This window comes from Morone saxatilis, unplaced genomic scaffold, assembly GCF_004916995.1.
Source record: "Morone saxatilis isolate NCDOM2014 unplaced genomic scaffold, NCSU_SB_2.0 Contig6, whole genome shotgun sequence".
Classification (NCBI taxonomy): Eukaryota; Metazoa; Chordata; class Actinopteri; family Moronidae; genus Morone; species Morone saxatilis.
In genome coordinates this window covers 12,265,444-12,288,599 of record NW_023340206.1, presented here as the reverse complement: position 1 = coordinate 12,288,599, position 23,156 = coordinate 12,265,444, and the positions used below count along the sequence as shown (strand labels likewise).

The 23,156-nt window shown below is 40.1% G+C and overlaps 3 protein-coding genes across 3 annotated transcripts in view; 1 reads left to right on the top strand and 2 right to left on the bottom strand.

Annotated features, from left to right (window-relative positions):
- Positions 1-2,401: 2,401 nt before the first annotated feature.
- Positions 2,402-7,476, bottom strand: LOC118340071 (methyl-CpG-binding domain protein 5-like; the record flags this gene model as incomplete). Its single annotated transcript, XM_035677929.1, is given in 3 exon segments — positions 2,402-2,504; positions 3,670-4,084; positions 7,295-7,476. Coding segments are annotated over 2 exon segments (216 nt in total), but the record flags the coding sequence as incomplete, so codon positions are not given.
- Positions 7,477-9,181: 1,705 nt separating this feature from the next.
- Positions 9,182-15,251, top strand: orc4 (origin recognition complex, subunit 4). Its single transcript, XM_035677930.1, has 14 exons — positions 9,182-10,497; positions 11,223-11,289; positions 11,434-11,510; positions 12,236-12,326; positions 12,453-12,528; positions 12,721-12,806; positions 12,897-12,945; positions 13,036-13,187; positions 13,279-13,452; positions 13,575-13,661; positions 13,898-14,006; positions 14,099-14,194; positions 14,706-14,773; positions 14,874-15,251. The coding sequence occupies exons 2-14, from the start codon at positions 11,233-11,235 to the stop codon at positions 15,054-15,056; spliced, it is 1,305 nt and encodes a 434-aa protein (XP_035533823.1). The 5' UTR covers positions 9,182-10,497; positions 11,223-11,232; the 3' UTR covers positions 15,057-15,251.
- Positions 15,252-18,454: 3,203 nt separating this feature from the next.
- acvr2ab (activin A receptor type 2Ab) overlaps positions 18,455-23,156 on the bottom strand; it is a 21,924-nt gene continuing 17,222 nt past the window's right edge. Inside the window, exon 10 of the mRNA XM_035677927.1 lies at positions 18,455-22,553. Coding sequence (XP_035533820.1) covers positions 22,359-22,553 — 195 coding nt within the window. The 3' untranslated portion in view covers positions 18,455-22,358. The remainder of the gene's footprint in view (positions 22,554-23,156) is intronic.

The following is a 23,156-nucleotide window of genomic DNA, read 5'->3' as shown; positions in this document are numbered from 1 at the left end:
TATATATATATATAAAATACATTATAATTATTGATTCAATTTAATAATTTTATTACTTAATAAATGTATATATATATTTATTAAGTAATTTATTAAGTATATATATATATATATATATATATTAAGTAATAAAATTATTAAATTGAATCAATAATTATAATGTATTTTTTATTTAACTTAACCTAAATGAATGTGTTAAATTTGACAGTATTTGACACCCAACTGGGGTGGAAGCTGAGGTGGTATGGGAATTTTTAGGGGTGGCAGCTGCCACACCATGTCTCCCCTCTGGATCCGCCCCTGCCCCTGATCTCTGGAACTTACAATAATGTTATTCTTATAATGGTCACATTTATGTATGAGATCATAGATCAAAAGCAGAAACAACATCCTTATTAAACAATCACATTCCAACACCACAAGCACTAAAGTCTGACTGTCATGGCAAAAGACGCCCATCTGCACACTTGTGTGACATAAAATCCATGAGCGACAGCGTAAACAGCCTCTTCAAACACCCGGCCAGATAAGAAATGGAAACCAGTTTCTTCACACTGTATTGTACAGGAAACAAAATGTGTTGATGTGAAAACAGAGAGAATAGCACAGGCTGTGTTGACTAAACAGGGCCAAAGTGTCACAGTGGCAACAGGTTTTGTCATACCAACTCCAAGGTTAAAGCCTCGCCCCGCATCTTCAGGGGTCAGCAGGTTTCCACTGACGTAAAATGTTATTTAGGTAACATCAACACTGAAAAGCCAGGAGGACAGGGAGAAGCTGCTGAAAATCTGTCCAAACCCTTATTTTTCACCACACTACAGAAATAGAACACTTAATCCTGGATTGGCAGTAAACATTGGATGCATGCCATCTGCAGGATCAGGTACACACATCCGTGATGTTTAAAGTTTATCTTTTGCTTACTGACAAAGAAAAAACTATAGTGTTAATAGTAGCACGTACCCTGCACTCAACCACCAGTGTCAACCCTCCATTCACACATGAGCACCATCAGCTACTCCAGATGAGCCGACTTTGATGGACCAGTAAAAGTGTCCCACTCTGTCCATGCAGACACAGGAAGTTCCAGTCTGGAGTTTGACTGCAGGTTTGAGGACAGATTATTAAATCCATCTTTCACTGTGGAAACACAAATGGCAAAGTCAGCTGCCTGCATGACATGATGAGACAGGAATACTTGAACAGGAAGTCATTATGAAAGCTTCAAGACAGATGATTCACACTGTGGTTGTATCAACATATATTACACACTAACACTACGGCTTAATTTGACTTTATTAACAAAATCATAAACATAACAGCCAATAAAAATCGGTCAACCACATACCACATGCTCCCAACCACAGTGGTTTACTGCAATGGTTGTTAAAAAATTAAATAAACTTTTAGAAACACGAATGCTAAGACAAACATGCTTCTGCTGGTCACTACAAGTACTGAAACCCAACCGTCTTCATAATATAGTTCATTTTGCTTCTAAAATACAAGAAATGTATGTATGTAATATTCTAACATGAAATTATAGAAAACACAGACCATTGTAACCCTAACCCTATCAATCCAATCCGAATTCGGAAAACTACTGCCAATTAAACTTAAACCTGAAACAATATTTGATCAAATACATTTTTGGCCACTTGAGGGCAGCGGAAACAAGTTGGGAACACAACACTGAGATATCAGCACCTTTAAGTTGATATGGTGAACTTTAACAAACAGTGTCTCATTCAGCAGTTACTGAACAACATTATCAATCATTCTGGCCACCTGATGAATTTAAGTCGAATATTCACTCTCTTTAACCCTGTTGTTGGTCTCGACCAACTTCTGAGAGAAATGTCTGGCTCTTAAGCTGCTAATGCTCAAAAGATAGTCTCCAACAAAAACAAGAGCATCACTTTAACAACAGCCTGTCAGAAGTTGTTTTCACCTTGGTTTGAGTAGTGTGACACCGTTTTCCTCCTCGCAGACATGTTTACTTACTCCTACCCCTCCATCACGTTCCCTCCTTCCTAGCTGCAGTAACAAACGTCAGATGAGTAAATGTGTCTTATCGTGAGGCCGGGGACACGTAGAGAGCCGATTGTAAGGAGGAAACAAACCTGGCGAACTCCTCTTGATGCAGCTTTATCTTAAATTAAAGTTAAATTCTTGGCAAAGAAATGAAACGTTAAAATAACTCATGGAAGTTTTTCACATTTCTGTTCACTCGGCACTGAAATGGACCAATCAATCAATCGTATTGGCTTTTAAATGTCCTCTAAGGGCAACTAGGAGGAAATACGCTCACGAAACCAAAATATTCTCCTCAGAAATGTAACTTTTTAGGGTTAATTTCATTGTAGGAACAGCAGTGACGGGATCAGACACAAACGATTACCTTGTGGAGGATGAGTGGGCACTCCAGGCCGCATTTGCAGGTTCCATCTGTCAGCAGGTAGGTCTTCACCTGCTCCAAGCTGGACAGCAACGAGCCGCTGGGACTGCACAGAAAACAACCGCCACCACGTTAGAGGAGACTTCAGCGGAGATATTACATGTGGCTGCACTTATTTGTGTTGTTTAAAGTCGTTTTTTGCGTGTTATTTAATATTTTTTGGACTGCAAGCTTCTGAAAAAACGATAAAGTTACGATTAACTGAACATTATTGTGCAGAAATTAGTTAATTTATATTATACGGGTTTAGTTATCCAGCCACACATTTATTCCTGACTCAAAGGAGGAAAATAAACCATAAATAATAAATAATAAAGGTAGTTTATTATCTAATCGCTGAATATTTAAATGCAGACAGTAACTAATAAAGCTGGAAAATTAAGAAACGAGAGGGAGCTTTGAAGAATAGAGGAAACCCTGAAACAGATCTCCTGTACAAACATTTTCTTTTGTAAATATCTACGTCCCCCCCTGAAGCGAACGCACCCTTTCAGTGTAAAAGCACGAGCAAAAACAAGTGTGCGGTGACAGTATCAGGCCACGGTCACAGAAGCAGACGGGATTCTTTCCAACACCAAAAATAAACCCGACACCAGCCGACTGCTTCGCTTCATTGTGGCTGGTAAATACACCCGACTCATGAGAAAGTCCGCTGTTGCACGATGATATTAGATGTTTTCTTCATCAGAGAGGTCGATTCAAAGTTAACTTTACACTAATTCGCTTTGTCAAAAACTCCCACAGCCTCTCTGAGCTGCCACAGTCGAGCTAAAACGATTCATTGACGAATTTAAAGCAGATTTGTCGGTAAAGATCATTTAAAAATTCACTTTCTTAAACAAATGTTCATGCAAACAAAACAAAGATAAGAAAAAGAAATAAAACAACCGATATATCATCACTTTCCTCTTGCTAATTAATTTATTCTCTCTTTATTTTTTTCTTTGACCGAAAGCCTGAAGCTTATTTTGTCTCCTTCTTTTAAAAAAAAACATAAATTAAATGTCGTCAAACTAAACTTTCGTCATTAGCAGTGACTTTTAAACACGACAAAGTAAAATAAATGAACAATTTAAGTCCTCGTAACAAACCTGGATTCACAAAATCCCCTTTTCTAACGTTTGATTGCAGCTTCTTCAATGTGACTAAAATATAAAGATCTATTAATAAATCTGCAGCAGACTCTCTCGCGCTCAAACCCGCTTCCTCACCTCACGTAAACGACGCCGCCGCCGTGCTCCGCCTTGCGCTGCCAGCCAATGGGGACCTGGACAGGGACGGCCTGCCTGTCGTCTCCCGCCTCGCAGTCCTTTCCTCCATTCATTGCTCCGCTGGTTTTACGCTCGACACCTCAGAGGTACATATATCAGACATCAACCAGCGTCTTCGCAATGCACGTCATGTTCGTCTTGACCCTACCCTTCGAGCTGCTTCATGGCACGTGGACGCCCATTACTGCATCTTGTCGTTCGGCGCCGGGCGACTCGGGGAAGACGCCGGTTCAGTCGGGAGTCGGCGTGCGCTGCGCTTTCTGCGGGGAAGTGTTTTTTATCAGTTCTTTACCATTTGTGTTTCGCCGCCCTCAGTGGGAGTGGAGTGTGTTCAGTAATGGTATTCCCATCGTTCCTGTGTGGGGAAGAAAGAAGAGGAGACATAAATTAATGAATAATGTCTGTTTTTATTTATTTGTGTTAGTAGAAGTTCTTAATTTTAAAATGGAAATGTTAGAAAAGCTGTTTTTAAAATGTTTTATTTCAACCGCAGATCCAGAAAAACACAAAAATGAGGAATCCCAAACTTCTTTATTCGGGTCGGTTTCATGCCGACACATTCTGACATTGATTTGCGAGCAGAGTCACACTATTGATTAGCTCCACACAAAGGACCGGATATTAGAAGATATTACAGTTTTTTATCGTCATTGCAGTGGAGCTGCAGCTGTAAACACAAACAAATGTACAATAAACAATAAACGTATATTTTTATACCATGGCACGCGGCGGTATCGGTAGATCACTGGTCGATTAACTGATTCATTGATTGGCAGCTGATCAAATTTAATAAATACTTTGTTATAACATGTTATATATATTATGGGATGTCACGATTTTGTTGTTTTGTTTGGTCAATCAGAGGCTTTAAGCAGAAAAACACTATTCTGGTTCCTTTTTCTTTAACCTCATTTTATTTATTATTATTTATTTTAAGTCCAATCTGAAATGTATTCTTAATATTTCATCATCTGCTGAGGAATAGCTTCTTGTCTCTCTCTTTTTTACAATAAACTCAAAGATGAGCAGCAGACTTCACAAAGCCGACGCTGATCCTGAACTCACAGGTCAGCTCAGGATATCGAACAGCTGGTTGAACATCATAAACAGTAAATAACATCCAATAATAACCCAATCTTAGCCGGGTATCTGAGCCGAGTGTGTGAGTGACGGAGCTGCTGACTCATAACTGCCCTGTGAGCTGCGGAGACCAAACGACAGAGGACGAGAGCGACCACGTACACGCTGTTGATCTGGAAACACGCAGCAGCGACAGTCGCACCTCGTCGTCTCGGGAGGAAAAGGTTTTAAAAAAAGGTTTCTGTTTGCTCGAATCAGAAAGTGTCTTTTAAAATGTTTTCATCTCAACCTTTTGGCAAAGCGACACTCTTTAAATGTGCCACCTCGTTAACGTGAAAGCACAGATTTAAATCTCGACCGACGCAACATTTACTGCTTTTAACGTTACCTTTTTTTGGCCTTTTCACATTTATTGTTCACAGTGCACGAACGCCGCGGCTTTTTAACGGAGAAAGACGGCGGGGAACGTTACATTTTAAAGTTTGTGTTGAAGTGCTGTTAACTACACGTGATACGCAGAGACAGAAAACAGCGATTAGAAGAGGTGTAATCATTCAAAGTGATCAGCGACTGATCAGGCCGCAGCAGAAAGACAGAAGAAAGGATTATAAAAGGTAAAAAAAAAGGTGAAAGTTGAACATTTCTTCCCCTTTTTAATATTAGAACTTTTTTTTAGTGAGTAAAGAACTAATTTTGGCACAAAACTGTCTCGTTCGTGACGGGAATTCACACAGTTTGGCCTTAAAGCAGCTGCAAAAGGAGAAAAAAAAGACATAAATACAAAAGAGACTTACAGCTAATGCAGTCAGAAAGAAAAAAAAAATGTTTTTAATAAGAAACTGCATCAAAATGACAAGTGGAAGCAGAGCCAAAGGTTGAGTAACTGAGTTTGCGGTCCATTAAGAAAGGCAGCTTATGTAAATTAAAGTCTCAGCGTCCAAATTTTAAAGAAATCAGACAAAGTAGCTGGCGTGCGTTTCATGAAACGGTTAAGATGTTTTCTTTCTCTCCTGCCCTTAAAGGGATTAAAGAAAAGAAACGGCAGTATATAATCGCAATATACTGAATCATCACCTCGTAATTGTACCGCCAGACTCTTGCCAGTACACAGCCCTAGTCACAAACGCCACCTCTGAGCTTTTGGTGCATTTCTATCTGCGTTTATAGTCCACTTGTGATCAGATCTGTAAAAAAACACATGCATTTAGTGCAAAATGAACAGGGTTGTCAAATAAAGAGAGAGTGGAGAGAGTGGTACCTGCACAAAGCATGTAGTGTGTGTGGAGAATAACCCCAGGCTTGATTTAATATATATATATATAATAAAAAAGGTGTAGGACAAACTGTGCAACAGCCTTTCAGTGGAGCTAAAAGCTAAATTAAATCCATTAATTCTCAACCTTTAAATCTGTCTGTAAGCCCGTGGGGGCTGAGAGACACAGTCCTGCAGCAGCCTTCAGAAGTTGACAGCTACACAAGTCGATAGCGACATGACAAGACTTTTTCTGCCCACTAAAGCCCGGAGATGGTGTAACATTAACAAACCACCATACCTGCTCCACCGTTAGCATCAACTGTGCCAAGTGTTTCTCCCAGTGGCTGAAAGAGACTCCACCGTCTGCGGGCCTCCGCGTTAAAGTGACGATAAATACAGAAAAGTGGCCGAATCAACCCATCTGGGTTAGCGACCAACCGTCAGCTGAGCCAGCCGTTAGTTAGGCAGCCGTTAGTTAGGTATCTGTTTGTTAGCCAGCCAAACGTTGGTTACGGTAGGCCGTTGGTTAGGTAGCCGTTGGATAGGTAAGCCGTTGGCCAGCAGCCACCGTTTAGTTAGGTATCTGTTTTGTTAGCCAGCCAAACGTTGGTTAGGTAGCCGTTGGTTAGCCAGCCAACCGTTGGTTAGGTAGCCGTTAGTTAGCCAGCCGTTGGTTAGGTAGCAGTTAGTTAGCCAGCCAACCGTTAGTTATGTAGCCGTTGGATAGGTAGCCGTTAGTTAGGTAGCAGTTGGTTGGCCAGCCAGCCGTTGGTTGTGTAGCCGTTGGCTGTGTAGCCGTTGGTTGTGTAGCCGTTGGTTAGCTCGTTGTAACGATAATGAATTAGAGGGCGAGCTCGGCTACGCTAATAACGTTTTAGCATTTAATTGGTGAACCGTAGCCGGGGTCGCGCACGTTCAGGACCCAGCAACCGGATCCAGACTTTAAACTGTCGAAGTAAAAAAGCAGCAAGGCCCGAGTTAGGTTTTTTTTTTTTTTTTTTTAAAGCCAAGGGGGCCAGGCCGGGCCGGGCCAGGCTAAGCTAGGCTAGGCTAGGCCCGAGTTAGCACGGGTTAGCCGCCTAGCATTGCTAGCTAACAGCCGTGCAAACCCCGTTGCGTTTGCAGAGAGAGAGAGAGAGAGAGAGAGAGAGAGAAGAAGAGAGAGAGACGCTTTTCAGGCACTAACGCTTCTGTCTGCGTCAAATCAACCCGTAAACAGCCCCTTCTTACCCGGGCATCCCGGCGAGTGCATACCGGCGGCGAAACCGTGAAACGGCCGAGCAGCGGAGCGTTAGTGACCTCTGTAGAAATCAGAAGAAGCAGCTACCCATTAGTCCTCTCCATTAGTGCTCTCCATTAGGTCTCTCCGCCGCCGCTGCTGCTGCTGCTGCTACACTGGGATATTGGGAAGGATGGAGAGCCGCACTGCGCATGCGCGGGCCGAGCAGCCAGCAGATGGGAGAGGTGATGCTCTGGGATTCATGAGCTCCTAACAGTGGGAAAAGTTTGGGATGAACTGGATCAGCACGTTGAAAACACTGGAGGACAACAGAGTTTAAGATTGTAAACCCTCTGGTGGTAGTTTTGGCTTCACAGATTTTAAAAAATTCTGTTTATAATTACATATAATTGCCAATCAGTGTCATGAAATGCTATAAACCTCCAGTCAGAATTTAGAAAGAAGACAGTATATAATGTAGGTTAACTATAAACCTGAGTGTTATTGACATTATTTTACATAATATATTTGCTTTTTATTGGTGAAATACTATTAATTAATCCAAAATTTGGTTTAATTACTTGATTACAGTATATAAAGTGTATACAAACCTCCAAATGTAGTCAGAATTTAGAAAGAAGACAATATATAATGTAGGTTAACTATAAACCTGAGTGTTATTGACATTATTTTACATAATATATTTGCTTTTTATTGGTAAAATACTATTTCTCTAGACAATTAAGGCTTACTTTTTGAATACTTGTTGGATGGTAAACTGCCAAATATATTTAAAAGACGTTTTTAACAACAAAATAAATCGACGAAGACTATGAGGCGAGGTTGAAAGGTTGTGATTTCACTGATTTTTGTGAGTGAGTGAAACAAGCACAGATAATTTCTGCATTTAAAGCTGCTGATGCCCCAAAAATGTTGCACAGAATCACAGATATTAACGTTGTTTCTGCCAGGGTTAAACAAGGCGTGGGAAGAAGCATTTAAATTAAATTAATTAATGTTAAACTTGAAGTAATTATGGTGGTGTAATGATTTACAAAGTGGCTGACGGATATATATATAAATATATATGTATGTATTTTAGCTGGCATCTGTATAAAACAAGGTACAACAAGATTATCATTATAATTTGTCAAAAATAAAATTATAAATCTCTATAAAAAGCTATTTTCAAGTACGTGCATCTGGAGATGAATAGAAACTAATGTCTGCATGGAAGAAAGGGGGTTAAAAATGAAAAGAGGGTATTCTTTAAAGCACACAAACCTCGGTATGAAGCAGAAATTTCACCTGATTATCTCATAATCAAAGTAAGTATTCATTGTCAAGGTTAAAGAAAGTAATCACCCTCTCGTTAGTGTAATAAAATGCACTAATAATAACCCCATTAACAGTAAAATAGTTATCTTACTAATAGCTTGGAGGTATTGTGTTATATTAATGAGGCATATCGTGTTAATTAGATTATTACACTGTTAGGCTGCAAATTGTTGTAATGTTAATAATTAATTACATTAATTGGAAGGTTCCACATTAAAACTTTTATCACCGGCTGAATCATCACTTATCGTTTATTATGAAACATCCATGATACAAAACAGGATACAAAAAAAAACTACAATTCTTAAGCCAAGCAAACTGCTGGTGGGATTATTGAACAGAAAACACCAGTAAGGTTGTTTTATTGTGTTGATTTCACAGTTAAGATGAAGAAAATCTGCAGATATAAAACATACGGCGGCACTGAAGCACAAAAAGTACAGATAATTTCTCAGGACAAATAAAAGGGCAAAAGAAAAAGGAAGATTCAGTCTTCTGAAGTGAAAAGAAGATGCTGCTCAGGCTGCAAATGCTTGAGTTTTGTCTGAAGGTCAAACCCGAGGAGACATTAAATTAATTCAGTGTACGGCTGCTGTAAAAAGGACCGCTTCATGTATTTTTAAGGGCAAACACAGAGCTGAATGTGCGAGCGGAGAGTTGTATTTTAGAATAATGTGACAGGCTAAATGTGAGCGCAGACTGGGAGACGATTTGCGAGATATCTAGTGGTGCCTTTTTTTTTTTTTTCATCAGTCAACCCAAAAGCCACAGGAAGCGTTTAAGTATCTCCAGAACTGCATCATCATTGTGAATGAGTAAAAGATGTTTGTTATGCAGGCAACCAGCGGGCCGCTCAGATGAACCACCCCTCTTTATTTGATCAAAATCAGAGCAGCAGTGGTAGTTTTGGCTTCACAGATTTAAAAAAATCTGTTTATAATTACATATAATTGCCTCTGTTAAGGGCAATCAGTGTCATGAAATGCCACAAACCTCCAAATGTAGTCAGAATTTAGAAAGAAGACAATATATAATGTAGGTTAACTATAAACCTGAGTGTTATTGACATTATTTTACATAATATATTTGCTTTTTATTGGTAAAATACTATTAATTAATCCAAAATTTGGTTTAATTACTTTATTACAGTATATAAAGTGTATACAAACCTCCAAATGTAGTCAGAATTAAGAAAGAAGACAATATATAATGTAGGTTAACTATAAACCTGAGTGTTATTGACATTATTTTACATAATATATCTGCTTATTATTGGTAAAATACTATTAATTAATCCAAAATATGGTTTAATTACTTGATTACAGTGTATAAAGTAAGTGTATACGTATATAGTTTCATCTGTTTTCTTAAAAAAGGCTCATTTCCTAAAACAGCTGGTTAATGTAGTTTTTAGTAAGTGTTCCTCAAGCAGCAGGATTTGTTGGGGACTATTTTCAGCTGCGGATTAATACACATTTGGGGCAGGAGGATTATTATTAGTTATGTTTTCATGCAATAGTGTGGCTCCTCGATGTGTTAATACAGTTTTAAAACAACAATGACATGTGTGAGATACACAGACAATGATTATTAACTAGATCAATTAATTGTATTTTAATGCGATTTGTTGACAGTAAGAAAAATACAGAACATCGCCAGTCTTTTGCTTTAAGGAGGAGAGATATAGTAAAGTTAAACTTTAATGTTGTATCATGTGTAACAGATTTAAACAACCTAAATAGCAGCTATTAAAAAAAGTGATTAGTCTGAGCCTCAGCCAATCAGAGCCGCGGAATCAGGCAAAACCGGAAGTCGTCACCGCTGGCAGAGCAGTTTTCCCGCGAAGATTGAGAGCTGAGTTTCCTGGTTCCTCCCGGTAAGTCTGGTTATTGTGGTGTTTAAATACTCTGCCGATGTTGAACTAACACTTTGATTGAACCGGTTTCACCTCGCTGAGACAAAAAGCTTGTGTTAGCGCGCTGCTAACGAGCCCCGGTTTACTTACAACGCGGGAGGAGATAGTGACACCAGACTCCATTCATAAATTACAGCAGATTAGTGCATCCTTGCTTGCAGGCAAATATTAACACACTGTTCGATACAACCTGTGATCAATTCTGACTAACTACGAGTTAATTTATAATTCGGCATATAAAACCATCCACTGAGGCTTTTAATAAAATGATTATATTGTAAACACACATCAAGAGGGAGGATTAAGGTGGACGTTGTATTCAAATAGATGTTTCTACTTGCATTAGCTGTATGCCGAATTGAATTGGGGGTTGTCTTCATTTAATTATAGTGCTTGGTTAATGTAAGAACATTAATGCATGTGTCACAGAGCGAGATCAGTTTTGTTTTGACGGATTATGAATTGGAGTTTGGCGTAAAAGTCCAAAGACTGTCAGATATCTGGTTTAAGGCTGTGCAAGCCACTGTTGGTGCATTTATGTGACACATGAGTAACATTTCTTAAGGTTTCACATCTACATGAGATTAAATACAGAACTGTAGCGAAGCAGAAAGTAATTTGGATCTTATTACTCTCAGTAATTGCACATTTTGGGCACTACAAATGTCACCCATTCTGTGTTTCAGTCACAGCACCATGAGCAAGAGGAAGGTGACAGATGCTCATTTGCCAGTAGGAGAATGCATCACACAGGTTGGTATCAGCCTAACTTGTTTTTATGACTGTTGGTCACAATTATTGACATTAATTTGAGCGACAGGCTGGAAAGCATGGTTTAATTTGTACACTTTCATGATAATATGTGATTTTAATGTCTTTATTCATCTTCGTTTTCAGGTTCAGGAGATTTTAAGGGAGCGACTTTGCTGTCAGAAGCTCCCTGACAGGCCGGAGGGAGTGGAAGCTCAACACAAGTAGGTTTATTTCATCAATGCTGGTTAGAAAGTCTCTTTTATTATTATTTTATTGTGTTCTTTAGGTGACCTTTCATATTCTGTTGGCTCAAATTAAATTTCATGGATGTGGTCGAGAAAATCTGACCTGAAATTAATTTCCATGTGTTTTTAATCAAAATTAGAAGAGCTGTAAATGAGGTAACAAAGCAAAAACAAAGAGTAGAGAATGGATTTATTGTTTCAGCTGTCGTTCAGATGGAGATTTAGGTAATTTCCAGGTCTTGATTAGTTTAAAAATACACATCAAATGTTACATAATTACAAAATCCTGTAGTTGGAAGGGGGCAAGATGAATGTAATCTGCACAAAATGAAAGAAAAATACCTGAATTTTTAAATGGAAACTGTAGTAGGATCGTCAGTGTGAGTTTCAGTGACCCAGTTCAGTCTCACCTGGCTGACAGCACTGTCCCAGTTTGTGGGCTGGAAAAGCTCCAGGTCCCAGCTGACTCGGAAACCACACATCCCAGGTGTTGGTCTCCGGAGCAGGTCGAGAAATCCACCTCCAACACTGAGGGTTTAATCGTCAGCACTCATTAGACGGGCCTGTTACTGCGGGGGGGTTTACTGGCTCAAAGTCAGGAAAAATACATTTCAAAAGTGTCTAATTTATCTATAGAAATCATTATTTTCCACAACTGGAGGAGAATTATGGGTATTGTAGTCAAAACACTGTATTTTCAGACACCTCCTGGAGCTGCTGAAGCGGACGGGCGTCCACGGGGAGAGTAACTCGGTGCTAATCGTCGGCCCCAGGGGAGCCGGAAAAACAATGGTGAGCCTCCGCAGCCAGAACCAAGCTTAAAATGGATATAAATATATAAATAAAAGATGATAAATTGTGTTTTAAATCCAGGGAGGGTTGAGTTGTCTGATGGTGTCTGTGTTTTTGTGTCTGCAGCTGCTGAAGTGCGTGTTGAGAGATCTGTTAGAGGACAAAGAAGTTCAGAAAAACCTGCTGCAGGTCCATCTCAACGGTACTGCACACCAAACCTAATGTTATTTATCCAGGTTTTAAGGACCTGAATGCTTAAGAGATCTCTGGGTGTTGTTCCCTATGGCCACAGAAGATATTCAACCAGGGTTCATACAGAAACTAGAAATAAACCTAATAATATATTTATTTATTTAAAAAAAAGTCCAGATAAATAGATTTCTTTTTGCTGTAGGTCTCCTGCAGACGGACGACAGAATAGCGCTTAAAGAAATAACGCGGCAGCTCCACCTGGAGAACGCTGTCGGTGACAAAGTGTTTGTAAGTATTTGGAAACAGTTTTATTAACAGTTTTTGTGATAAACGATTATTAAAAATGCTCCGAAAACCAGTTTCTGTGTACATTTTTAGGGCAGTTTTGCAGAGAATCTGGCTTTCCTGCTGGAGGCATTGAAGAAAGGTTTGATTATTCATTGCTTTTTGAATTTAAGGCCATAAAGGTGTGGTTTATTGTTTGGGAGTGTGACACACGGTTGATGTTTCCCACCAGGTGATCGCAGCAGCAGCCGCCCGGTGTTGTTCGTCCTGGATGAGTTCGACCTGTTCGCCCACCACAAGAACCAGACGCTGCTCTACAACCTGTTCGACGTCTCCCAGTCTGCCCAGGCTCCCATCGCTGTGGTCGGCATCACCTGCAGACTGGTGAGCCTCTTCAAACTTTACGAGACAATACTGCTTGTTCTTTCCCTGTAATCTAGTGTTAATGAATCTGTGGCGGTTCATTTCCCTCCAGGATGTCTTGGAGCTGTTGGAGAAGCGGGTGAAGTCGCGGTTCTCCCACCGTCAGATCCACCTGCTGAGCAGCCTGACGTTCCCTCAGTACCTGGAGCGGGTCCGGACCCAACTCAGCCTGCCGGACGACTTCCCCGACGGCAAGTTCGCTGAGGACTGGAACGCCAGCGTAAAGGTGAGCCTGGTAATGTTTTGTGTCCTGGTTGTTGCATTACTTTGACCTTGAGGGGGCGCTGGTGGGATTTTACAGGAACTAGGAGGCAGTTTGAAGCATCTTTCTGTTTGTTTTGTCTTCAGACTCTGTGTGAAGACAAATCAGTTGAGGACGTTTTACAGAGACACTTCAACTCCAGCAAGGACGCCCGCTCAATGCACATGCTGCTGGTACGACAGCTTCACATTATGTCTCCTGTTTCCTCCTCAACTCTCCAGTCCTCTGTCCACTTTCCTGTTCGCCTTTCTTTTCTCCTGTTTTCTCTTCTTTCATCCTCTCCTATCCTGATCTCTATTTCTCCCTAGCCTCTCCCATTTTCTTCTTTCATCCTCTAATATCACCACCTCTACAGTTATCCTCCTCTCTTTTTGGCAGTTTCTAGTCTATTTGTGTTTTCCTTCACCAGATGTTTTGTCTGAGTCGTGTGTCTGTATCCAGACCTGCCATCAAACCTGCAGACCTGCTGGAGGCCAGCAGACTGTGTTTTGCGGACGCCAAGGCCAATATGCTCCACGGTATTAACAAAAGAACCAGAATGAAGAGAGAAACGTCTTCCACACGTGAAGCACTGCAGTCATTTCACATCTGTTACATTCGTTTTCTACAGGTCTGTCCATCTTGGAGCTGTGCCTGATCATCGCCATGAAGCACCTCAACGACGTGTATGAAGGAGAGCCGTTCAACCTCCAAATGGTTCACAACGGTACGACGGGATACTTCGCTTGTTTCTGGCACCCGGAGGAGCTGTGATAGCGACGCAAAGTGTCATTTACAGGAGAGCTGTTCAACCCTCCGGCGGCTCGAAGTGACGACACGGAATCTGGCTTTTAGTTTTTATAAGCAACTACAATAAAAGCAGGAAAAGGGGAGTTCATGTGGCTGCAACTTAAAACCCAAAAGCTTTGCTCTCTCATCGAGTATCTCTTTTGAATTTATCGGCAGTGCTTAGGCAGATAAAAAACTGACTGACTAGTTATTTTGGATACAGAAAACCATTATACAAAGATATACTTGACAAACCTACGGTACTTTTTCCATTTACTTATTTTTCTTGAGTATTCTTTTTTTTTTTCTGAGAAGTAACTACAGTAAGGGGTCTCAATTTAACAAATTAAACAGTCAAAACCGATCAACAAGGAAAATAACACCAAGGAGAATCAAATATCTGCCAGTGTGTCATTTCACCTGTATGTGATTCTTCCTGTTTTTTTTAGAGTTCAAGAAGTTCCTACAGAGGAAGTCGAACTCCATGTACAACTTCGACCAGCCTGTCATCATGAAGGTGTGTATATTCTATTTTATAGGCTGGATATAAATGTAAAGACGGGACACGAGCACTTTCCAAAGCAACCCCTCACTCCCTGACTCTCGCCCGTCCTCAGGCCTTCGAGCACTTGCAGCAGCTGGAGCTGATCCGACCCGTCGACAGCTCCTCGGCCAAAATTCAGAGGGAATACCAGCTCATGAGGCTCATGATAGACCACAGTCAGATCATGGAGGCGCTGCAGAAGTACCCACAATGCCCCACTGACGTCAAGCAGTGGGCCATGTCGGCGTTCGGCTAACGTACGCACAGCTCGAACCAAGGGCCAAAATTAAAACTATCCGCGACTTGAACCAGGGAGAAGACACGACTGTTACATCTACACCAGGAGTGCTTTTGTTTCACGTCAGGATTATTTTACTCAAGAGTATTAAGTTTGTTGTGGAGCAGAGTTAGTCACTGTAAATTATCAGGAAATAAAAGGTGAGATTTGTGCTTTTTGTGTATTTTCTTGATGCATTTCACCCGAAGAAATCAGTTTATGTAAAGAAATTCACTTGCAGACTTATTTTAAATTATCTACAACAAAACTCTAATAATTTCACAATATCCAGCTTTTTTTCTACAAACTGTTACTCAATTTTCTGTTACAAACTTTCTGTAAGCCTTTTAAGTTTGAAAACAAAAAAGGGATTTTTATAAACTAAAGAAAAACAAGAAATCTGTTATGTAATTTTTACCATCATTTAGCACAAATTTCTTACAGACTATTGGAAAGGGCTGGAGTTTGGAAACAGGCAGCTGGCTGGTGTCCGCACTTCATCTGCTGAATGCTGCCATCCAGTGGTGTAAGTCTGCAGGAAAACATGAGCCTGGACAGGAGGGACACAAACCCTCTTTAGATCAAAGAATGCAGTTTTAATTTCTGGCTAAAAGCCTGAACAGTTCTTCTGATTGAAACAGGCGTTTGGCTTCCTCGGTCCTGCAAAGAAGTTTTCATTTAAAAGCATGCAACAATAAATACACCTGTTTTTAAATTCAATTTACTTCATAAATAAATGATCTTGACTTGTGTCCCTCCGGTACATTTTTAAAAGTCTTACTCAAGGACACATGGAGGAAAATCTCATTCCGCTCTTTAAAAGATGTTTCTGATCCAAACCTGATTACATAAAGGCTGAATAGAGGTTTTGTAATATTCCTTGAATGGAAAAGAACACTTAAGAAGAACATATCAAAAGAACAAATTTTCCTTTCTTGTTAACATGAAAATGCAGTTTCAATGTTGTAGCTGGCCTAAATACTCCTTTTGTTATATTTTATTTAATCATTATGTTTTGTACATAACTAATAACACTACAGGTCCTTAATGTCCAAATAATTACCTAATACGTTTCCTGGAAAGGAAATATAACTTGGTACTTTCTGCAAGAAAGAATAGTACTCTCATTAATTAACTCCAATGAATTGCTAATGAGTCTTTTAGTCGGTACATAGTATGAAATTTGTCAAAAGGCAAGCAATTCAACATATATGAACAAAGTTTTAAATAATAAATGAATATGAACTTATACTTGGGTTTAAATTTGACTTCTTTTTCAAGAAACCTCCCAGGAAAATAGAAACCTGTCAAATAAAGGGCGTCTTAACTCTTAATAGGAATGAAGGAAAGAAAAACATCAGCATTCACAATCTAAAAACACATTTATTTACATCACATGGATCACTTCAGCTGATAAAAACCATTAGCCGAGAGTCGCAGCGCTGATCGGGGATCAATGTAGTGTCCTCTGTGATAATGTACCCAGGGTTTCTGACGGGTTCTTTCCGCTATAATACTTACTGAAGAGAATTCTCTGTTCTCCAATCCTCCCTTGTCCCTTCACGGGGAGGTCAGAGGTCAGGGTGAGAAACCCTGGAGCTGGCAAAAACTCACTGTCTCAAGAACACATAGTGGGATGCTTTTGTTGTACTTCCTACACATTTTCTAGTTTGAAATTCCAGACCGTGTCCTATATTCACATTTTTTTGTCAGTAACATAAAACGTACAGTCACGTGTATCAGGAATAAAGAAACAAGGCATTTTCATCATTTTAGAGACTTGTTTTTTCTTTTATATGCAACCCATTAAAGTTTCAGGACCAAAAATGATCAGATGTATCACTTTCTTCCAGCTTTGAAAACCAGAAACCATGTGAGCTTCACTACCATTAGAGGCTGCGTTGGCAGATCCTGGATGAGCGCTGTAACTCGAGAGCCTCGAGAAATGTGGGGTCAAAAATGCTTGTAGTGTTTTGGGGTTTTTTTTGTAGAAATTTCAGGCCTGGCAACCAAGACTAATCCTGCTGCCAAGACGGTCTTGGCGGCGAGGTCATTGGAGTTCAATGTTTCCTCTAAAATTCTTACCAACAGTGGGGAAAAAGCAGGAGATTGAGATGCTGGAATGAAATACCTGTAGCGGGTGATTGCATTATCACGTATGGAGTATTGCAATTGCTCTTAAAGAGCTTCGGGGATTCTTCAACTATCAACTATCAGGGGACCCCAGTAGGCTCCTTGAGGAACGCCCTGGGTCGAATGTTCGTCACTCGAAGAACCCTTAAGTGCTTTCTTAGATACCGTACAAAGTACTCCAATGAGCCTCTAGCTTTTAGCTTACACAAAGCTCGACTTGCTTATTTTTTCGCATAGTGAAGGACAATTTTTATGCAGCCAGGCCTCGCTGCGGAGTCAACACACAAGAAAAAGTATAAATGAATGTAGAGGAAACACTGAAGTTCAACACGCACTTATAAAGATTCAGCTCAGAGTATATAGTAAATACAGGTATTTATGTTCTCATGTCTGTACAGAGCCTAGGCTGCTTAAAATAGTGGGGGGCAACAAGACACAAATGTTTCACTGGTAGTTTATATGCACAGCAATGTGAGGTGCTGGGCTGGAGGAAGTCGAGATAGAGAACCACAAAGCCTGCAAGCCGAGACAACCCATTCATACACCTTTAAATGACCATTTTCGCAGCGTGTTTTTAGACCATAGTTGAGTCAGGATAGGTTTGCTATGATAGTCGAGACCTGAGGGGGGAAGAGGAGGTTCACAACATCTGTGATTGACTGAGAAGGTAGACAAGATTGTCTCCCAGCTCTGGATGCAGGTTTGGACAAAGACAAACAGCCCCCAGACATTTATTTTGGATGAACTGAAAGCTTCTTAAAGAATTTAGGAGTCTACGTAAAGTGTGCAGTCCTTGTTAAACTGGGCCAGAAGATGATGATACCTTTTTGACTGTTAAATCCTCTTTGAGAGCTTTACAAACAACAAACAATGCACAAAATCTTCCCATAAGGTCCACCTGCCTTTAGGGTAGGTTCACATCTTCAGCAGGTAACCGTCAAACCAAGAGGTGTATGAATGGATCTCCCGCGTGCGTTGGTTTTACTAGTTTCTACGGCGACAGGGCACAATCACACGAAACCAGCCAAACGCAAAGCCCTCTAAAAGTTACACAGGGCCGGGCTCACTCCATCAAAGTACACACAATACTGGAATCCAGGAGTCTGAAGAACATTCATTCTCGGTCGTTTGTCCATAGACTGAATAGAAAGAAGCATGTTACAGTTCATATCTTTTCTTTTTGAATTAATGAAAGTATTTCCTGAATTACAACCCACCCCAACCCCTCCCACCCCCAACCCCGAACAACAAACCGTTAATCGTGCCAACTCTGACAATTTTATTCTGAGTTGCACCTGAGCCTGATCCCCAAAAACCTCAGGGCCTGTAAATAAAAAATAAATACAACATATTAATATGCAATATTTAAAAAAAAAAAAAAAAAAAATGCTACAAGTTATTTGTGTGTGTGTGTGTGTGTATTGAAAGTCACTCCTGCAGCTGATCCTACAGAAGTGTAGGGTAAGTTTGCGGCACTGGTTGCATATAACTTGCGAAAACTTAGAAAAGCATAGTACTGAATCCCTGAATGGTATTTGTCGGTTTGGTGTCGGTTTCTCCAGCGCAGTTTAAAGTCAAGCTGTCAAACATTTTCCACCATCTATCTACAGTACTGGGATGCGACCGCCAACCATAGGTTTGTCGCCACTTTGGCAGGTAACCAACCAACATTTGGAGGCAGTTTTTTAAAATTCACTTGGCTGCTGAGATACTGGTGAGCTTTGTGTTTGAGGACATGTACTTGGGAGGGAAAAAAATTGGTAATACTGGTGTTTGTCAGCGTATGTTTAAATGGCAGGGATGCTTTTCTTTTTTAATAAGAAGCCTTCTGCTGCTGTTCAGTTATGGAACATAAAAATGAGGGACTTCTTTTTAGAAATTGGGAGTTTAGCCCCCCAAACTGAAACCTTTCTCCCACTTCAAGAACCTTTTTTATAGAACGTGGGACTTTGAATACTTTCTCTACCGGAGGAACCTGGTTTCGGTTTTGGTTTTATTTGCCACACTTCCTACCCCGAAGAAATCCCTGCGAGTGAGGTAGTACTTATTGAAGGGCTGCTGGGGTTCGCAGTACTGATCGTCCCTGACTGTTAATGCTTCATGAGGATCGTGATAATGGCTGTTTTTCTTTTTCTTTTTTGAATAGCAGTTGATTAAAAAACAGCAGCAGCAAAAGGAAGCAACACCGATGCAAATATCGTACTCATGCTACAGTAAGTAAATAAGATGATGGCTTCAACTTCCTTCAGGTTTGCGTTGTTGTTGCAGTACTTTTGAAATGCTGAAATCTCAAACTTGTCGTACTTCTACTGTCACTTCATCCTGATTTACCAAATCTTCACTATTTTAGAGGTTCTTTACTTTTTAGTTCTTCTAGTTCTCGAGTTATTTGGTGGAAAATTGCCTTGTGTTAGTCTGTAACTTGGAAATACAGTTAGAAAAGGTAGTTAAAATAAGTGCTCACAACAAATATTTAGCTCAATTTTATACTTTACTGTATGTAGTGCAGAATGGGAGGGTTTTCTTTAACTCCCCTGTCCATTAATCATCACAAATCCATTTAATTTGTTAGTGTTTCACTTGTGTCTTGAGCACTACAGTGTTTACTACGGTGTTTACTTAAAATGCTGAGTGTGTTATACAGAAAGAATAATTGCGTATTGCCTTGAATGTGAAATGGATTTGGTAAAAAGAAGTTTCTTAATGTTTGAAGTATTTCCAACCGCAAAACTTGATCTTAAAGATGCTTGATTTTAAACTGCATCTGTGAAACCGTCCAAAGCTTGAGGAGAGACTGCAGGTCTGCCGGCACCAGTTTTCAATGTCCCTCAGAGGAAATAAAGACTCAAAAATGTCATTGCTGCCTTCGCAAGCAATGACAGATACATCCGTTTTGCCTGACATCTACAAGAGTAACTAATATGGATACGTAGAAATGGCACCAGGATGAAAGAGAAAGAGAGATTCCTCGTCTCAACTCGTCTAACCGCAGTTAGCCGTGCGATCTTTTGGTTAGTCTCAGCAGGGTTAGGGTTAGCCCCAAACCATTCATTTTAGGCCTGTGTGAGGAACATAAAACTGTACCTTATCTTGTGAAACTGCTGAATCTGTCAGCTTCGAGACGGTTGTGTCTGACGCTGAAGTCATCCAGCTGCTTCCGGAGAGCTAGAAAGGTCTCGACAGATGTCCACCACCAATCAACACAGGCAAGCTGAATCTCAACAACTTGGTGACCAGACTTGTGAGTAATGTTTGGGCAACATTAAAGTGGAAACACGGGGAAAACTAACCAGATCTAAGGGGTAAGGCCAGACCAGATATTTGGTTCTAGAGGGATGATACATCGTAGTTTGACACAGACAGATGAGAACTTACTGTCAGGGCTTAGTGTTAAGATCTGGACTGCTCCTAAAGACAATAGAGACACTGTTTTTTGAGCGTGACGGCACGGCTAAACCCTGACAAGTCGAGGTGAGCCAAGAAAGAGAGAGAGAAGAAACGTAAGAATCAGCGAGAGAGGAGGTACTGCAGTCTGAGACCGGTGAGGATGAAGAGAAGGAGGTGGAGGAGGTGGTGAGTAGCAAAGATTCCTGAGGTGTATCAAAAGAGAGCAGAAAACTCTTGATAGTAATCCAAAAAAGATGTGTGCAATCAAATCAAAAGCAAGCTGGCTCAGCTAAATACAGGTATTATTCCAAAGTAGGGCTGGGTACCCCCCGGGGAAACCTCCTCTCAACCGCACCTCGAATCTGATTCCTCCACACATCGGATCCATTTTGTTAATCAGCTTCTTCTAAATAGAATCAGACCACACACAAACTGATCGCACAAAATGAGAAGAACAAGAAGAATATGAGAATCCTGAATACCTTCTGATTTGGTACCGACACCAGGCATCAAAAGGCATCATTAGTTGGTACCCAGCACTAATCCAGAGAGATATAAATACGTATACTGTATACCCAGATCTCACGGCCAAAATTAGGCTCGTCAGCGATAGATAGCCTATTATTACTCCGTTGACAATTGACACGGCAAACCAAAAAAACGGAAGAAAGAAACAAAATCACTTTAAACGACAACGTCATCATGGGGGTATGCTTTTTTTTTTCCCATTATCAGAGTAAAAATCTTAAAAAGGAGGAAATAAAATACAGAAAACGAACCAAAAAAGGAGAAAGTTGTTACTGAACGTGAGACTGAGAAAAGGGAGGAAAAAAAAAAAGGGAGAAACACTTGTTTACGGTGTGTATGGCCATGTATAATCGAGGCTTTGCTGACTACAATACCCATGAGTGTTGGTTTGGATGTCAAGAGCCACGTTTGTGGGTAGTGTGAGCAATGACTGAACAGGGAGAGGGACTAATTTAAACTGTGTCCATCTGAAGTGAGGTATACCTGGTTGAAGGAGGTTTATGGTTTTTTTTTATCGTCGTAATGCTTGAAAATGGACCCCCCCATCCCCCTCACCCCTTTAAAATAAGCTTGATTACCAAGTTGTCTGGGTCCCTAATACACTATGTACAGCAGCATTACACTATAAACATTCAGAAGCCGTTGCTTATTGGCAGAACGATAGTCGTTTCTTCAAAAAAACGCACACGAGAAAACAGCAAATGTATCCAGAGCCAGGTGCTCGTCTTTTTTTCTTTTTTCTTTTTTTACACTAAAATGCACCGAGAGTCCTGTGAAATTTCTCTGCCGGATCTTCTCTCTCCGTAGAAAACCGAGCAGAAGAGGTCGCCACCTGTCCCCCCTCCCCCCACCCCCCCCGATGTGAGTGTATGTGTATAAAAACAATACATGATAAAAGTGTTTGTCCCAGCACATCAGCACTATCACTCATCGTTTTTGTCGTCCTAATATCCTGAATCGTTTTGCTCGGGATGTGAGAGTTTCGACCGTTAAAATGTTAAAATCCTCAGGCACACATATCAAAATGAGGTGGATATCAACTGATGTGGTGAGGTGGGTGCAGGGTGTTTCCTGAACGCGAGTAGCGACCCGCACTTAAAGGAACAAAAAAAAAAAGATAAAAACGTAAAAGAAAGAAGAAAAAACTTCGCCAACCAACCAGGGTCGGCTGCTCATCCCCTCGTGTTGATCCGTGTTTCCGCGAGCTCATCCGGTGTCGGTTTGACAGGCCGATCATAAGCTGGACTCCTTGGGCGGGAGGTCCACGTTGGTCACCATGGTGACGACAGTGACGATCTCCTCCGGGCCGATGATGGGGGCTTGGCGCTGCATTTGGCTGATGCGTTCCTCGACGCATCCGGCGGACAGGCGAGCCTCGGCCTCGTGGTCCCAGCAGTCCTCGATGGTTTCGCAAAGCATAGCCAGACCCTGAGAGAGAGAGAGAGCGGGTCAACGTTACTGCCCATCAGAGCTCCACTGGTGAGCTGAGGTTACACAACTATATACTTTTTTAAAAAAAAAAACTATATTTACTGTTTTTTTTTTACTATATTTACTGGGTTTTTTTTAAATTATATTTACTGTATTTCTTTACTATATTTACTGTATTTTTTTTACTATATTTACTGTTTTTTTTTACTATATTTACTGTTTTTTTTAAATTATATTTACTGTATTTTTTGTACTATATTTACTGTTTTTTTTTACTATATTTACTGTTTTTTTTTTTTAACTATATTTACTGGTTTTTTACTATATTTACTGTTTTTTTTAAATTATATTTACTGTATTTTTTTACTATATTTACTGTATTTTTTTTACTATATTTACTGTTTTTTTTTAATTATATTTACTGTATTTTTTGTACTATATTTACTGTATTTTTTTACTATATTTACCGTTTTTTTTTACTATATTTACTGTTTTTTTTTTACTATATTTACTGTTTTTTTTTTTTTTAACTATATTTACTGGTTTTTTTAAACTATATTTACTGTTTTTTTTTTTAACTATATTTACTGTTTTTTTTTT